This window comes from Mobula birostris, chromosome 11 (genome assembly GCF_030028105.1).
Source record: "Mobula birostris isolate sMobBir1 chromosome 11, sMobBir1.hap1, whole genome shotgun sequence".
Taxonomy (NCBI): domain Eukaryota; kingdom Metazoa; phylum Chordata; class Chondrichthyes; order Myliobatiformes; family Myliobatidae; genus Mobula; species Mobula birostris.
The window spans coordinates 11913282-11929534 of record NC_092380.1 but is presented as its reverse complement, the minus strand read 5'-3'; the positions used below and the strand labels follow the sequence as shown (position 1 = coordinate 11929534).

The following is a 16253-nucleotide window of genomic DNA, read 5'->3' as shown; positions in this document are numbered from 1 at the left end:
CAGTTAGCCTGACCTGAGTAGTTAGAGTCAATTGCTAAGGATGAGGTGATGGAGTACTTGGTGACACAGGACAAGATAGGACAAAGTCAGCATGGTTTCCTTCAGGGAAAATCCTGTCTGATGAACCTGTTGGAATTATTTGAGGAGATTACAAGCAGGATAGATAAAGGGGATGCAGTGGGTGTCGAATATTTGGACTTTCAGAAGGCCTTTGACATGGTGCCACACATGAGGCTGCTTACCAAGTTGAGAGCCTGTGGTATTACAGGAAAGTTACCAACATGGTTAGAGCATTGGCTGATTGGAAGAAGGCAGCAAGTGAGAATCAAAGGATCTTTGTCTGGTTGGTTGGTTGCCAGTGACTAGTGGTGTTCCACAGGGGTCGATTTTGGGACCACTTTTTTTATGCTGTATGTAAATAATTTAGATGATGAATTATATGGCTTTGTAGCCAAATTTGCAGATTATACGAAGATTGGTGGAGGGGCAGATACTGTTGAGGAAACGGGTAGGATGCAGAAGGACTTAAACAGATTAGGAGAATGGACAAGAAAGTGGCAAATGAAATATAATGTTGGAAAATGCATGGTCATGCACTTTGGGAGTATTAATAAATTAGCAGACTATTTTCTAAACCGGGAGAAAACCCAAAAATCTGAGATGCAAAGGGACTTGGGAGTCCTTGTGCAGAACACCCTGAAGGTTAACTTGCAGGTTGAGTTGACGGTGAGGAAGGCAAATGCAATGTTAGCATTCATTTCAAGAGGTCTTGAATACAGGAGCAGAGATGTGACGCTGAGGTTGTATAAGGCACTGGTGAGGCCTCACCTTGGGTATTGTGAACAGTTTTGGGCTTCTCATCTTAGAAGAGATGTGCTGGCATTGGAGAGGGTCCAGGGGAGGTTCACAAGGATGATTCCAGGATTGAAAGGGTTATCATATGAGGAACGTTTGATGGCTCTGGGTCTGTACTCACTGGAATTTAGAAGGATGAAGGGGGATCTCATTGAAACCTTTCAAATGTTGAAAGGCTTATAAAGAGGAGATGTAGAAAGGATGTTTCCCACGGTGGGAAAGTCTAGGACAAGAGGGCACAGCCTCAGGATAGAGGGGCGTCCATTCAAACAGAGATGCAGGGAATTTTTTTTAGCCAGAGGGTGGTGAATTTGTGAAATTTGTTGCCATGTGCAACTGTGGAGGGCAGGTCATTGGGTGTATTTAAGGCAGAGATTGATAGGTTCTTGATTGGACATGGCATCAAAGGTTACGGGGAGAAGGCCGGGAAATAGGGTTGAGGAGGAGGAAAAAAAAGGATCAGGCATGATTGAATAGCGGAGCAAACTCGATGGGCCAAATGGCCTAATTCTGCTCCTAAGTCTTATGGTCTTATACCGTACCTCATGCAACAATGTAAACGTCTCATTAATTAATAACCCCTTATCTTCTCCCTCCAATACAAAAATAATTTCCTTTCCTATAGACGCACGAGCTGGGGGCATTACTGTTAAAAAAAACTTTCCTCCGGGACACATCTCCACATTTCGGATGGGATTGGCAAGGGTTCTCGTTACAGAAAGTTGAGAACGCGGCCTGTTTGCTAGGGCCGCAAACCCTCTGTACCCCGGGGGTTCACTACCCACGTATCCCACCCAGTTCCATTAGTCGGGGATCAAATTCTCCGAGTCCGGCCCGAAACGTCGACTGTTCACTCTTTTGCATAGACGCTGCCCGGCCTGTTGAGTTCCTCCGGCATTTTGTGTGCAAATTACTTTGATTTTCAGCTTCTGCAGATCTTTCTTGTTCTCTTGTTAATTCTCCGGGCTCAGTGCAGCCCTTGCTAAGACCCCCAAGTTACATTCGGTCCGGCAGCCCGAAGGAGAACTGACCCGCCTCCTGTTAGCGGAAGGACCTAGGCAACAGCTATTTATAGATACTGTGGCGGTTTCTCTGAAATCACTGGGAATTCCGAGATGCAGGTCACGCACTGTGATCTATGTCCTGTCCTGCTCACAGTGCTGCGCTCAGTCCCCTTTGGGCAACGTCCTCCTGGCAGGCTGAAGAGCCGAGAGTGATCGGAGATCGGCAGGGAATCGCCGCAAAATGTTGCTCCTGGCTGTTTTATTAATTGGTGAGTATGTACACCTCCATCGATAACCTCGTCAAAGGCAAGTTCTCCCAGTGGCGAAGGGCACTGCTGTTAAACCACTCTGAACGGATGACAATTCCCGGGACGCCAATAGTAAAAGTCGGGACAGGGAGTCGTCGTTTACTCTCTCCCGGCTCTACTGATGCCTGAGAGGTATTTTACGGTCAAAGCACCCACGGGCCTCTCTCCGTAGTGTCACAGTTCTATAAGCGCCCTGGGACTGTTTAAAATGTATATGGTTTTCACTGTCACTGACATTAGGTTAGTGTGGCTGATGTGTCCTATGCCCGTAATTCACTGATGGTGGAAATGAGTGTTACTCGTTTTGAGGGAGCGCTAGTGGGGGTGGGGGGCAGTCATTAATCCCCATACGTCTGAGCGCAACAACACCAGCGTAGGGATCGAACGGGACCCCTTTTTACAGAAGCCCAGAAAGCGATTTTGTCCGCAAGTCGGAAAGCGCGCAAAATCACTCGATATAATAACCACACCTCGACAGTGTTGCAACGAATGGCGCGAAAGGCGCATAGGATTGATAAGAAAGCGCAATTAAGGACGTGCACTAAACGCGGAGAGAGGAATTTAGCAGTAAACACAGGAAAATCTTCAGACGCTGGAAATCCAAAGCAACACACACAAAATGCTGGAGGAAATCAGCAGGTCGGGCAGCGCCAATGGTAAAGGGTAAACTTTGGGCGTTTCGATGAAGGATCCCGGCCCGAAACTTTTCCATAGATGCTGCCTGGCTTGATGCGTTTCTCCAGCAGTTTGTGGAAGTTAGTAGTGTTGTTCCCAGGGACGAGCGTAGGTACATATACCGGGATGTCTGAATTTAATAACGTTCTAGTTCTTATGTCAGGGTGTCTGTAAATCGAGTGTTTGTAACCCGGGGATGGCCAGTACTTATAACGATTCAGCGAAGGGCGACCCGTCGGGTTTATGAAGGCTTTCCACAGTTTACCCACGAGCCTCAACCCCTCGCTGATTTTCCTGTAAATTAATCTCTCTTGCACGTCTATCAGATCACTCTAAATTGTCCCACACACAAATGCAGGCAGACCAGCACGGTTCAGGGGTGGGAAGAAACTGGAGCTCTCCGAGGGAAGACCAAACAGGTCACGGGGAGAACGTGTCAACTTCACACGCGCGGCAGCCTGAGGTCCGGATGGAACCCGGGAGGCAGCGGTTCTGCTGTGTGCCTGTTATTGCCCATCTGGGTGGGTTCACCCAGCCCCAGTTCCATCCTCATGAAGTGGTAGCAGGAAATGGATACTCCTCCCACTCCACCCTGATGTCGCTCAGGGATATTTTATTGCTCCCCCCACCCCCATTCTCATCCACATGTTTCTGATTGGGAGTGCAACTTGAAAATACCTGCTCCAATACCTCTGTCATAAGGGGGGCGTTGGGAACGGACCCAAGTGCAGGACACAGACACTGAAGTACTAGGAACAGGTCAAGGTTTATCAAGAAAGCAAGGGGAGTCAGGAAGAAACGAAGCTGGACATGGACGCGGGCCCTGGACGAGACAAGGACACTGGGCCTGGGCTAGGACTAAGACTAGGAAAGCAGGAACTGGACAAGGAACTTGGAGCTAGGAGCCTGGGCTTGGACTCTGAGCTAGAACCTGGACAGGGACCAGAAACCTGGGTCTTGACTCGGGCTCGGACCCTGGATCTAGGCGGGGACAAGACATGGCTACAGGACTGGACGTGGAACTCCTGCACATGGACAGGACGAGAACACAAAGCCTTGACTTGGACAGGACGAGGTTCTTGGACTAGGCTTAGACAAGACGAGGTTCTAGGACTTGGCTTGGACTAGATGAGGTACTTGGATGTGGCCTGGACTAGATAAGGTACTTGGACATGGCCTGGACTGGATGAGAGACTCCTGGACAGGACGAGGGAACTCCAGCACAGGACGTGGCTCTTGGACTAGGTTTGATTAGGCTCTTGGGTACGGAGCTGGGACCCTCCTTGGAGCGCAGGGCCGGGATGACTGCCGAGGTGACCGCCGTGGAAACTGTCAGGGATTCAGATGGGGAGGGGAAGGGAACAGTCCAGCCGGGGAATCCTTGGTTTGCAGAGATATTTATGCGCTAGCCCAAAACAAGAATCAGGTGCCTCAATTAAGGCACCCAATGGAACAAGGGAAAACAGGAAAACCCGGAATAAGGATCGATGAACCGGCCCGTGAACTAGAACGTGGATTTCACGGACTGGACCATGACAACCTCCTAATATTCCTGGGAGTCACCCTATGCCAAGGATGTTCTTGTGAAGTTTTAGGAAGTTCTGCTGTTTTAATGCACATCCAGATAGTTGTTTTGAGTGCAATTAGCACTAAGTGCGGCTGTTCACACACTAATACGCGGCACAGTAGCGGTTATCCGCAACGCCTTACAACACCGACAGTAAGACCGGTAGCTCAATTCCCGCCGGAGTTTGCGCGTTCTTCCCATCACCCGGTGGGTGCTCCGGTTTCCTCTTACATTTCAAAAGACGCATGGTTTAGGGTTGTAAGTTGTGGGCCTGCGGATGGGATCTGCAGTGAGGTCCAGCGGCCAGGAAGGCGATACTGCAAGGCTCCGTGGAGAGCGCGGGACATGACAGGGCACAGAAGACGTCGTGGTCATTCACTGTAACCAAGGAAGGCTCCAGTTTGTGATGCTTGTTTGTACCACTGAACACGGACTTCGGAGTTCGAGAGACTGGAACCGCCCGCTCTTTAAAAACTCTCCCGCATAGGTTTCCCGTCATTGTCGGACAGGACGGACAACCACCATTTTTACCTCGCTGGCGCGAAGCTTGGCGACACCACGGGCTGCCGCCGACATAATCCTCGGACTGTGTTGGTCGTTGACGCAAACGATGCATTTCGGTGTACTTGTGACAAATAAAGCTAATATTGATTTAATGTACTCATAACCCTGACAACATCTGCATGCAATCTCTCTGCGTTGATACTTTTTTTTGTGACTGAACTGTCAGGTTTTTTTTTCATTACAGCCCGCGCGTCTGGATTCCGGGATGCCGGAAACAAAGGTCAGTGCCTGGATCTAAAAGGGTGAAGGAAGTACAGTATCTGATAACTTTCTCTAACTCTAAAGTTACTGTTTCAGTTTGGGGCGCAGAACATCAGAGTATGGGAGTCACGGTACAACTCTTAAAAACTTTGGTTAGGCCACAGTCGGAATATTGTGTTCGGTTCTGATGGGCAAAAGGTAGGATAATATACTGCAGAGGGTGCCGGGGATACTTACTAGGATGTTGGCTGTGGTGGGATGTTTCAGGAGAGATTGGATTGTTTTCCTTAGAGCAGGTGAGGCAGAGGGGGAAACTGCTAACAATAGATGGGGTAGATAGTGAGAACTTCTCCTCGCGATGGAGGTGCAGTATCTAGAACCAGAATTTAAGCAGAGGAGTAAGAAAGGAAGAGCGGATCTAATGAAAATCTTACAATTCACTTAAAATGATTTAATTATCCTTCCGTGTTTTTTTTGAAGAAGCTTCTAAGCCCTTATTGCACGTGATTCAGTCATCATCTGGTTCAGCACTCGGAGACTCTGTTATATTCACATGCGTAGCTCCTGGACCGGACCCACCCACACACTTCATGCTCTACAAAGAAGGCTCGGATCTGCGATTCATAAACGAAGTGGGAAACAGTTCTAATGTGGCCTTTGAGATCCAAATTGTAACCGTCTATGATTCAGGCGTTTACTCCTGCCGGTATCAGATCTCCAAGTCTGTGGTGTCAAGCCACAGTCGTTATGTGCATCTGACCGTGACAGGTGAGTCCTTGTCCTCGGGGACTGCTCTGACCAAGCTTAATGTAATCTCTGGGGGAACAATCTCATTCTTCAACTGGATATATTACAGACATCTGGAAATAGCATTCAACAATTTCAGACCTATTATTGCTGCTCCAAACTGCAGATGGGTTGGAAGTAATTTATATTTATTACTTGTTCGGTCATTTCATAGTGTAATACAGCAGGAAAACAGGCCCTTCAGCCCAACTAGTTCAATGCAAGTTTAATTGTCATTCAACCATACATGAATACAGGGATATTGGAAACTTGGTTCGGAAAAAGAGAGAGATCTACAATAAGTATAGGCAGCTTGGAGTAAATGAGGTGCTCAAGGAATATAAAGAATGTAAAAAGAATCTTAAGAAAGAAATTAGAAAAGCTAAAAGAAGGTATGAGGTTGCTTTGGCAAGTAAGGTGAAAATAAATCCAAAGGGTTTCTACAGTTATATTAATTGTCATGGTCCGGTCCGTGAAGTCTATTCCGGTTCACGGACCAGTCCATCGACCCTTGCTCCAGGTTTTCCTGTCTACCCTGTTTCTGTTCTTGCTGAGCTCTAATTGAGTCAGCTGATGCTCGTTGGGGCTGGCTGCTTAAATGCCTTCAGAGACCAGGGCACGGCTGCTGGATTGTTCTTGTCCTTACTCCTTGTATCCCTTCCTCTGCCTTCTGTTTCCTCGCCTGAAGCCTTGCCTTCTCTTGCCAGTAACTCTCACCTCGCCTGAAGTTCTCATTTCGCCTCACATTGCCTGAAGCATTGCCTGGTCTTGCTGGTAACTCTCGCCTTGTCTCGCCTTCAGTCTTGTCCTGGAGCCACCCTGTACCTAGCTCCATTCCTGTCCCTTGCCTCCGTCGGGTAAGTTAGGCCGTATTGCCGTTACCTACGGTTGGTTCTGTTCCTTCCTGTCCCTTGCCTCTGTCGGGTAAGCCAGGCCATCCTGCCGTTACCTGCGGTTGGTTCTGTCCCTTCCTGGCCCTTGCCTCTGTTGGGTGAAGAACCGCGCCCTGCCCAGGAGAACCGCGCCCTGCCCAGGGGGACCGCGCCCTGCCCAGCAGGAGCCTCCAGCCTCCTGCCTCCTGCCAAGCCTCACCTCAAGACTCTAGCCTCTAGCCTCAAGCCTGAAGACTCCAGCCTCCTGCCTCCTGCCAAGCCTTGCCTCTAGTTTCTCACCTCAAGTCTCCAAGACTCCAGCCTCATCCTACCTGCCAGCCAAGCCTCGTCCTTGCCTAGTTCTGGGGTCTGAGCCAGAGGCAAGACCCAGGTACTGGGTCCTTGTCCAGTCTCATGCTCGGAGTCCAAGCCTGGGCTCCTAGCTCTCTTGTCCGGACCTGTTCCGGGTTCCTGCTTTTCATGTCCATGTCCTTGCCCTCAGCCTGTATCCTAGTCCTGTCCCTAGTACTTCAGTGTCTGTGTCTTGCACTTGGGTCCGTTCCCAGCCACCTCCTTATGACATTAATAGCAAAAGGATAGTGAGGGATAAAATTGGTCCCTTAGAGAATCAGAGTGGATGGCTATATGCGGAGCCAAAAGAAATGGGGGAGATTTTGAACAATTTATTTTCTTCAGTATTCACTAAGGAGAAGCATATTGAATTGTGTAAGGTAAAGGAAACAAGAAGGGTAGTTATGGAAAGTATGGCAATTAAAGAAGAGGAAGTACTGGAGCTTTTAAGGAATATAAAAGTGGATAAGAGTCTCCGGGTCCTGACAGGATATTCCCTAGGACCTTGTGGGAAGTCAGTGTGGAAATAGCAGGGGCTCTGACAGAAATATTTCAAATGTCATTAGAAACGGGGATGGCGCCAGAGGATTGGGGTATTGCTCATGTTGTTCCATTGTTTAAAAAGGGTTCTAAGAGTAAGCCTAGCAATTATTGGCCTGTGAGTTTGATGTCGGTGATGGGTAAATTGATGGAAAGTATTCTTAGAGATGGTATATATAATTATCTGGATAGACAAGGTCTGATTAGGAACAGTCAACATGGAGTTGTGCATGGAACGTCATGTTTGACAAATCTTATTGAGTTTTTTGAAGAGGTTACTAGGAAAGTTGACGAGGGTAAAGTGGTGGATGTTGTCTATATGGACTTCAGGAAGGCCTTTGACAAGGTTCCACATGGAAGGTTAGTTAGGAAGGTTCAATCGTTAGGTATTAATATTGAAGTATTAAAATAGATTCAGCAGTGGCTGGATGGGAGACACCAGAGAGTAGTGGTGGATAACTGTTTGTCAGATTGGAGGCCGGTGACTAGTGGTGCGCCTCAGGGATCTGTACTGGGTCCAATGTTGTTTGTCATATATGTTAATGATCTGGATGATGGGTTGGTAAATTGAATTAGTAAGTATGCAGATGATACTAAGATAGGTGGAGTTGTGGATAAGAGTGGGCTGAAAGATGGCAGATGGAGTTTAATGCTGATAAATGTGAGGTGCTACATTTTGGTAGGACTAATCAAAATAGGACATACATGGTAAATGGTAGGGCATTGAAGAATGCAGTAGAACAGAGGGATCTAGGAATAATGGTGCATAGTTCCCTGAAGGTGGAATCTCATGTGGATGGGGTGGTGAAGAAAGCTTTTGGTATGCTGGCCTTTATAAATCAGAGCATTGAGTATAGGAGTTGGGATGTTATGGGGAGGTTGTATAAGACATTGGTAAGGCCAAATTTGGAGTATTGTGTACAGTTCTGGTCACCGAATTATAGGAGAGATGTCAACAAAATTGAGAGATTATAGAGAAGATTTACTAGAATGTTACCTGGGTTTCATCTCCTAAGTTACAGAGAAAGGTTGAACAAGTTAGGTCTTTATTCTTTGGAGCGTAGAAGGTTGAGGGGGGACTTGGAAGAGGTATTTAACATTATGAGGGGGATAGATAGAGTTGATGTGGATAGGCCTTTTCCATTGAGAGTAGGGGAGATTCAAACAAGAGGACATGAGTTGAGAGTTAAAGGGCAAAAGTTTAGGGGTGATATGAGGGGGAACTTCTTTACTCAGAGAGTGGTAGCTGTGTGGAACGAGCTTCCAGCAGAAGTGGTTGAGGCAGGTTCGATGTTGTCGTTTAAAGTTAAATTGGATAGATATATGGACAGGAAAGGAATGGAGGGTTATGGGCTGAGTGCAGGTCGGTGGTACTAGGTGAGAGTAAGAGTTCGGCATGGACTAGAAGGGCCGAGATGGCCTGTTTCCATGCTGTAATTGTTAAATGGTTATATGGAATACAGCTAAATGAGACAGCATTATTCCTGGGTCGAGGTGCAAAACACAATACCAACAGTCACACACAGCACAAAGAATGCACAAATAGTATCACAATCAAAACTCGTGCCTTCAATCCACAGTCAACTACAATAGAGCCCGTCTCCCTCCGAGTGAACACTGGGGGGCAGCACCGACCCAGACTGGACGCTACACCACACTGCCCCCCCCCCCCCCACCCCGTGATGTGCATTGGCTTTGACACCCCGCAGCCCCAGGCGACACTGCAGCCTGAGGCCCAGTCCTGTACATACAAGACAACAAGCACATATAGAATATCAGTAACATACAACAACACAGAATATACCTGTGTGTAGTCCAGCTGCCCACAGCCATGACATCCACAACATATTCTCGCTAGTCTCATGTTTAGCCCATAGCCCTCCTAGCACCTATCCAAATGCCTCTTAAATGTTTCAATTGACCACTTCCTCTGGCAGCTCATTCCAGGTATTCACCACCCTCTGTGTAAAGAAGTTGCCTCTTAGGTCTCTTAAATCTCTCCCCTCTTGGATCTGTACCCTCTAGTTTTGGGCTCCCCAAACTTGAGGGAAAAGACTATAACTGTCTACCTTATCCATATCCTTCATAAGCTTCCATAAGTTGTTCTACCTCATTCTCCTGTCCTCCAGGGAATGAAGATCCAGCGAGGAAAAACCCTCCTTATAACCCAAATCCTGAAGTTCAGGTAGCATCCTCATAAATCTCTTCTGCACCCTCTACAGCTTGGCAATGTCTTTCACAACAGCAGGATGATGGAAATTGTCAAAGTGTGGCCTGACCCACAACTATTTTAACTGCAACATAATGTCCCTAATCCCCAACTTGATAATATAACTATCATTACCAGTTGAAGTCTCTTGTACTGATTGCAATGGACACTTTCCCATTGGTTCTGTGTTTATTGAGATACAGCATGGAATGGGCCCTTCCAACCCTTCGAGCCGTGTCACCCCAGCAACCACCAGTTTAACCCTAGCCTAATCACAGGCCAGTTTACAACGGCCAATTAACCTACCAACAGGTTTGTCTTTGGACAGCAACCTCTGATTTAAGCCCAGACCCGCTACATCCTTGGCCCATGGGACCCGGGAGAAACCCACACTGTCATGGGGAGAATGTACAAACTCCTTACAGATGGCTGCAGGAATTGTACCCAGGTTTCTGGTACTGTAAAACATTGAACTAACCTTGTTGCCCCAATATTCTCTCCTCAATCATATAGGCATCCGTTAGTCTCATGAGACCATGGATTTGCGCCTTGGAAGGTTTCCAGGCCACAGGCCTGGGCAAGGTTGTATGGAAGACCGGCAGCTGCCCATGCTGCAAGTCTCCCCTCTCCACGCCACCGATGTTGTCCAAGGGAAGGGGATTAGGGCCGATACAGCTTGGCACTGGTGTCGTCGCAGAGCAATGTGTGGTTAAGTACCTTGCTCAAGGACACAACATGCTGCCTCAGCTAAGGCTCGAACTCACGACCTTCAGATCACTGGACTGACGCCTTAACCACTTGGCCACGTGCCAACACACCCTCAATCATAATGAAGAAAAATTAAATCGCTTGTTGGCAATGATTCTTACAGATTTACACTCACCTCTGCTGTCATTGTTGGCTCTTGCCATTCACACCTCCTCTGGAGCTGGCCTCTGTTTCCTTACATATCCTTTGCACCATCTTCTCTAATGTAATTTCATCACTCCTCCCTTCCACCCTAACAATGACCTTCCCATCGAAAAAACTTTTCTCCTCCTTGTCACCTATCAACCTTCCCTGTCTCAATACTTGTCATGCCTCTAATTATAGTATATCTCTGATATATTTGTGTTCTGGATAATAGTCACTAACCTGGTCATATATTTGTGTTCTGAGTATAGGTCATTAACCTGGAATAATAACCCCATTTCTCTCACTCTATAGATGCTACCCGACCTACTGAGTGTTTCCAACAGTTTCTGTTTTATTTCAGTTTTCCAGCACCCCCCCCAGTATCTTGCTGGCCTGCGGAGTTTATTTTTGCCCCTGTATGCTGGATTGGGAATGATAGAATGCTTGTAAACTGAAATCTGTTTGCTATAATTTCTGAAATAACGGATTCTATTTCATAGAATTGGCTGCAACTCACTGCAAACTCAGCAGAGGCTGTATGAGATGAAAGGCTGGCTTGAGCAGGTAACTCAGGCTACGTCCACACTAGACCGGATAAATCCATAACCAAAGTTTTTTCTCTTCGTTTTGACCCTCCGTCCACACTGAAACGGTGTTTTCCTCCCCCGAAAATGGAGCTTTTCTAAAACACTCTCCAGAGTGTTTAAATCTGAAAGTGCCAGTTGGGCATTGTAGTGTGTATGGGGTAACCGGAGGTTTTAAAAAACCTGTCGTCCCTTTCATTGGTGAAGAGACTATGGCTGTAGGAAATGTTTCCAGGGTGACCCCTCTGTGGGAGTGGGGAAGATGTTGGTGAGGCCACCCGGGGGTTTGTGCGTCCGTATGTGTAGCTATTGTAGTGGCTGTGAGGCTGGTATTGTGGCAGTGAAAAGTACTGGGGGGGAGCCATCATATTCAGTATATATTCATATGCAGTACCCACGATCTGGGTTCAATTCCCGCCACTGCCTGTAAGAAGTTTGTACGTTCTTCCACGTGGATTTCCTCCAGGTGCTCCAGTTTCCTCCCACAGTCCAAAGACCTATCAATTGGTAGGTTAGGTGGTCATTGTAAATTGCTCCATGATTAGGCGAGGATTAAATCGGGGTATTGCTGGGCAGTGCGGCTGGAAAGGCCAGAAGGGCCTGTTCCGTTTCCCCATAAATAAATAAACAAACAAACAAAAACAAATGGAAAAGGATGGAATTAATCTCTGATCTAACTCACTTGGGAGAGCCTGATTGGATCATAAAAGCAATACAGGGTCCAGCAGTGAAATGCAACAATTCACATCAGTCAGGGGGAGAAAGAATCCCATTCTTGTTTTAACGCCTCCATGTGTGTTAGCTTTCAGAGATTCTAGAGAGCATTAAATATGCCGGTAGAAAAGTTAGCTGGCTGCATCTGATTCCACAGCTCAGCTGTGTGATCAATTAGAACTAACAGGCTTCTTTGAGAACAGCATGCACTTCGATTGTGTCTTTCACCAGCTCAGGATGTTCCATAGAGTTAGACACCCCGTGAAACACTTCTGTCACTGCAGTACTGTAATCGTTTCCAGACCGTGACTTGGATCGTTTAAAGCTGCCAACCCTATAATCGTGGCTCGATGGAAAGCAGAGACACGAGACTCTGCAGCTGCTGGAATCAAGAGTAAATCAAAAAGTGGAGAGAGTGAGAGAGAACTGGAGAGAGTGAGTAATTTCAAATTCCTGGATGTCAATATCTCTGATTATCTATCCTGGTCCCAATATATCGATGCAGCTACAAAGAAGGCAAGACAGTGGCTGTATTTCATTAACCACATAACCATATAACAATTACAGCACGGAAACAGGCCATCTCGGCCCCTCTAGTTCGTGCCGAACTCTTACTCTCACCTAGTCCCACTGACCTGCACTCAGCCCATAACCCTCCATTCCTTTCCTGTCCACATATCTATCTACGTGTGGGCACGTGGCCAGGTGGTTAAGGCATTGGACTAGTGACCTGAAGGTCGTGAGTTTGAGGTCCAGCCGAGGGAACGTGTTGTGTTCTTGAGCAAGGCACTTAATCACACATTGCTCAGTGACGACACTGGTGCCAAGCTGTATGGCTCCTAATGCCCTTCCCGCGGACAACATTGGTATCATGGAGAGGGGAGACTTGCAGCATGGGCAACTGCCAGTTTTCCATACAATCTTGCCCAGGCCTGTGCCCTGGAGAGTGAAGACTTTCCAGGCGCAGATCCATGGTCTCACAAGACTAACGGATGCCTTTATCTTTAACTATCCAATTTAACTTTAAACGACAACATCGAACCTGCCTCAACCACTTCTGCTGGAAGCTCATTCCACACAGCTACCACTCTCTGAGTAAAGAAGTTCCCCCTCATTTTACCCCTAAACTTTTGCCCTTTAACTCTCAACTCACGTCCTCTTGTTTGAATCTCCCCCACTCTCAATGGAAAAAGCCTATCCACGTCAACTCTATCTATCCCCCTCATAATTTAAATACCTCTATCAAGTCCCCCCTCAACCTTCTACGCTCCAAAGAATAAAGACCCAAATGCTGCCTGACTGGTTAAGTTCCTCCAGCAATGTGGCATTTTTCGAATCAGAATCAGGTTTAATATCACTGGCAATTAAGAGCTTGAGGAGTTTTGGTATATCACCAAAGACACTCGCAAGTTTCTACAGATGTGTTATGGAGAGCATTCTAATTGGCTGCATCACTCTCTGGTTTGGGGAGTAGTAGGCTGCAGAGTTATAAAATCAGTCAGCTCCATTATGGACACTAGCTTCCGTAGTATCCAGGACATCTTCAAGGAGCAGTTCCTCTTCCATCATTAAGGACCTTCATCACCTAGAACATGCACCCTTCTCTTTGCTACCATCAAGAAGGAGGTACAGACGCCTGAAAGCTCACACTGAATGACTCAGAAACAACTTCTTCCCCTCTGCCATCCGATTTCCGAATGGACATTGAACCCATGATCACCTACTTTTTTAAAATTACTATTTTTGCACTACTTATTTAATTATTTAATATACATATACTTTCTGCAATTCAATGTATGAAATAATCTATTACTGGGTATTGCATTGTACCGCTGCCGCAAAGTCAACCGATTTCACAGCACATGCCGGTGATATTAAATCTGATTCTGATTCTGAAAGATGCCACGTTGCTGGAGGAACTTAAGGGGTCAGGCAGCATCTGCAGGGAGAAATAGGTAGTTAATGTTTCCCTTCATCTGGACTGAGAGGTAGGGGGAGAAAACCAGCAAAGAGGTGAGGGTTTGAGGTAGAGGAGGGGCTGGTAAGTGATAGGTGCATCCAGGTGAGGAGAGGTAAAGGCAGATGGAGGATGGAAGAGTGAAAGTCGTATCAGTGGCTGGAAGGTGATGGGTGGAGGCAACCAAAGGGCTGCAAATGATGGAATTGGACAGCAAAGGAAGGAGGAGCATGGAACCAAATAAGAGAGGTGGGAACAGTAGGAGAAGGGGTTCCAGTGGGATTCAGTGTTGATGATGGGCAGACGGAGTGGGTAGAGAAGGGGAATGAGATGGTGCCGGGGGACTGGGAGTGGGTGTCGGAAGGACTGGGCGGATCGGGTGGGGAGAATATAGACATAGGGGAATCAGCTGGCCTGAAACTGGACATTTGAAAGCATTTTCACCTCTGAGCTACTTGAGTCTACCCGCACTATAGGGCTGGCCTAACATCTCACAAGAATGCCGAGGGAACTCTGCATTACCGGAGGTGTTATCATGTAGGAAATGCTGAGAGAAGTCCAGGAAATCTTTACTGCTGGTCAAAGTTGGCCTGGAAGATCACACAGAAGCGGGGTCACAAATGTGTTGGCGCCAATTTCTGGGGAATCAAGATGAGACATTAACCCTTAGAAAAGCAGGACGTGCTACAAATACCCAGCAGGTCAGGCAGCATCTTCAGAGAAAGAGAAAAATATATTGTTTAAGCTTGGTGAATTTTCATCAGAACTGGAAAATTTTATGATGTAGATATTGGTCTGGGTGAAAGATAATGCTTTGGGGAGAACAGATTGGAGTAACAATTAAATATCAGAAAGTCACAAATTTTCTCTGTAGTCTTTGGGATTTTCCAGTTTCTATTCTTGGGCATAACAACAATGATTACTCAATAATTAGTTTTTTTTGTAGAGCTCTTGACTTATGATAAGGATCAGAGACTAAGAAAAATAATTGCCTCTTTTTTTCTTGAAATTGCAAGAAATTTGCCTTGCAAATCTGAATAAAGATTAAATCATTAACAGTGAATATTTTCTGTGGATGTTGCTTTTTTGTTCTGAAAGTTAATTATGTCCTTATTTCTCTCCATTAGAAATGCTCTGGCCAATAGCAGTGAGTGTTCGACTGATGATTGTGTTTATCCTACACATAGTTGTCCTCATTACCTGGATATTATATCCTGACTATGTGGAAGATTCAAAGAAATACAAGGCAGAGATGGCAGTACAAGAAAATGTATAATGTTCACAGATAATTTTAAAATGAATGAATGAATTATTAAATCCCTTAGTGTGCTTTTCCAGTCTCTAGCTCTTCAGGCCAGAGTGCATTGAGCTCCAAGGTTTTTACAGCACTTGAACTGGTTAATTGTTGCTTAACGAGAGTCGTTAGTCATTTAGAGTTTCTTGTGTTTTTCTCGAGCGACTCGTTCTTTGTAATGCGGTCTCCTGGTGCTTTTTGTTTAAACTGCTAGGTTTATTTGGCTTGGGGATTCCGTGTTACTTGTGTTATGTAAGCGGACGCCCAATTAGCGCTAATCGCGGGGTCCTAGTTTTGAGAATGTTGCTTCTCACGGTGCTGCTTGGCCGAGCCATCGAGGTTCTGTTGGAATTATTATTGAATAAAATCTGGTTGCCCTCTCTACATCAGAATCTGTTGTTTGTTCACACTTGGGTTCTGATACTGCCAGAGCACATTGTGATACACGTGGCAACTAAGCACAAATTGTTCAACGACATTGCAATGCTTGTTCATGGGAATATCTTTAATTTTAATTAGAAGGTTGGCTGGTGCTACGTGAGCAAGTCCCAATACTAGACACTTGCCAGTATCCTCTCCAATACAACTGCTTCTTTGGCCTAATAGGACCAAGAAATTGTCATTACTCAACTGTCATGTTATAGACAGCATTAAAATTAAATTATGTTAATTTATATCTGTGAAAACTTAAGACAAGTACAGTATACTCAGTTATCATTGCCTATTATAGAGCCATAGAAAAGTACAGCACAGAAACAGGCCCTTTGGCCCATCTAAGGGGAGTAAGGGACGACTGTAGATGACAAGGCAAGTTAAGGACAGTATAAAAATAAAAGAGAGGAAGTATAACATAGCAAGGATGAGCGGGAAGCCAGAGG

The 16253-nt window shown here is 46.3% G+C and overlaps 1 protein-coding gene across 4 annotated transcripts; it reads left to right on the top strand.

Annotated features, from left to right (window-relative positions):
• The first annotated feature begins 1984 nt into the window (after positions 1-1984).
• LOC140205408 (uncharacterized) lies at positions 1985-15759 on the top strand. 4 transcript variants are annotated; one of them, XR_011887831.1, is made up of 5 exons: positions 1985-2128; positions 5158-5193; positions 5655-5942; positions 12427-12559; positions 15209-15759. XR_011887831.1 is itself a non-coding variant. In XM_072273003.1 (4 exons), the coding sequence occupies exons 1-4, from the start codon at positions 2101-2103 to the stop codon at positions 15355-15357; spliced, it is 498 nt and encodes a 165-aa protein (XP_072129104.1). In that variant the 5' UTR covers positions 1985-2100; the 3' UTR covers positions 15358-15759. The 4 variants fall into 4 exon arrangements, 3 of the variants coding, with proteins under 3 accessions (XP_072129104.1, XP_072129103.1, XP_072129105.1); XM_072273003.1 differs by lacking the exon at positions 12427-12559 and having other exon boundaries at positions 5658-5942; XM_072273002.1 differs by lacking the exon at positions 12427-12559.
• Positions 15760-16253: the final 494 nt, after the last annotated feature.

Bases quoted from the DNA above. Each gene is read 5' to 3' on its own strand.
- LOC140205408 (XM_072273002.1), top strand. From the start codon at position 2,101: ATGTTGCTCCTGGCTGTTTTATTAATTG. The intron at 5,194-5,654 runs GTCAGTGCCTGG...TTTTTTTTGAAG, and splicing joins CCGGGATGCCGGAAACAAAG to AAGCTTCTAAGCCCTTATTG. The intron at 5,943-15,208 runs GTGAGTCCTTGT...TCTCTCCATTAG, and splicing joins TGTGCATCTGACCGTGACAG to AAATGCTCTGGCCAATAGCA.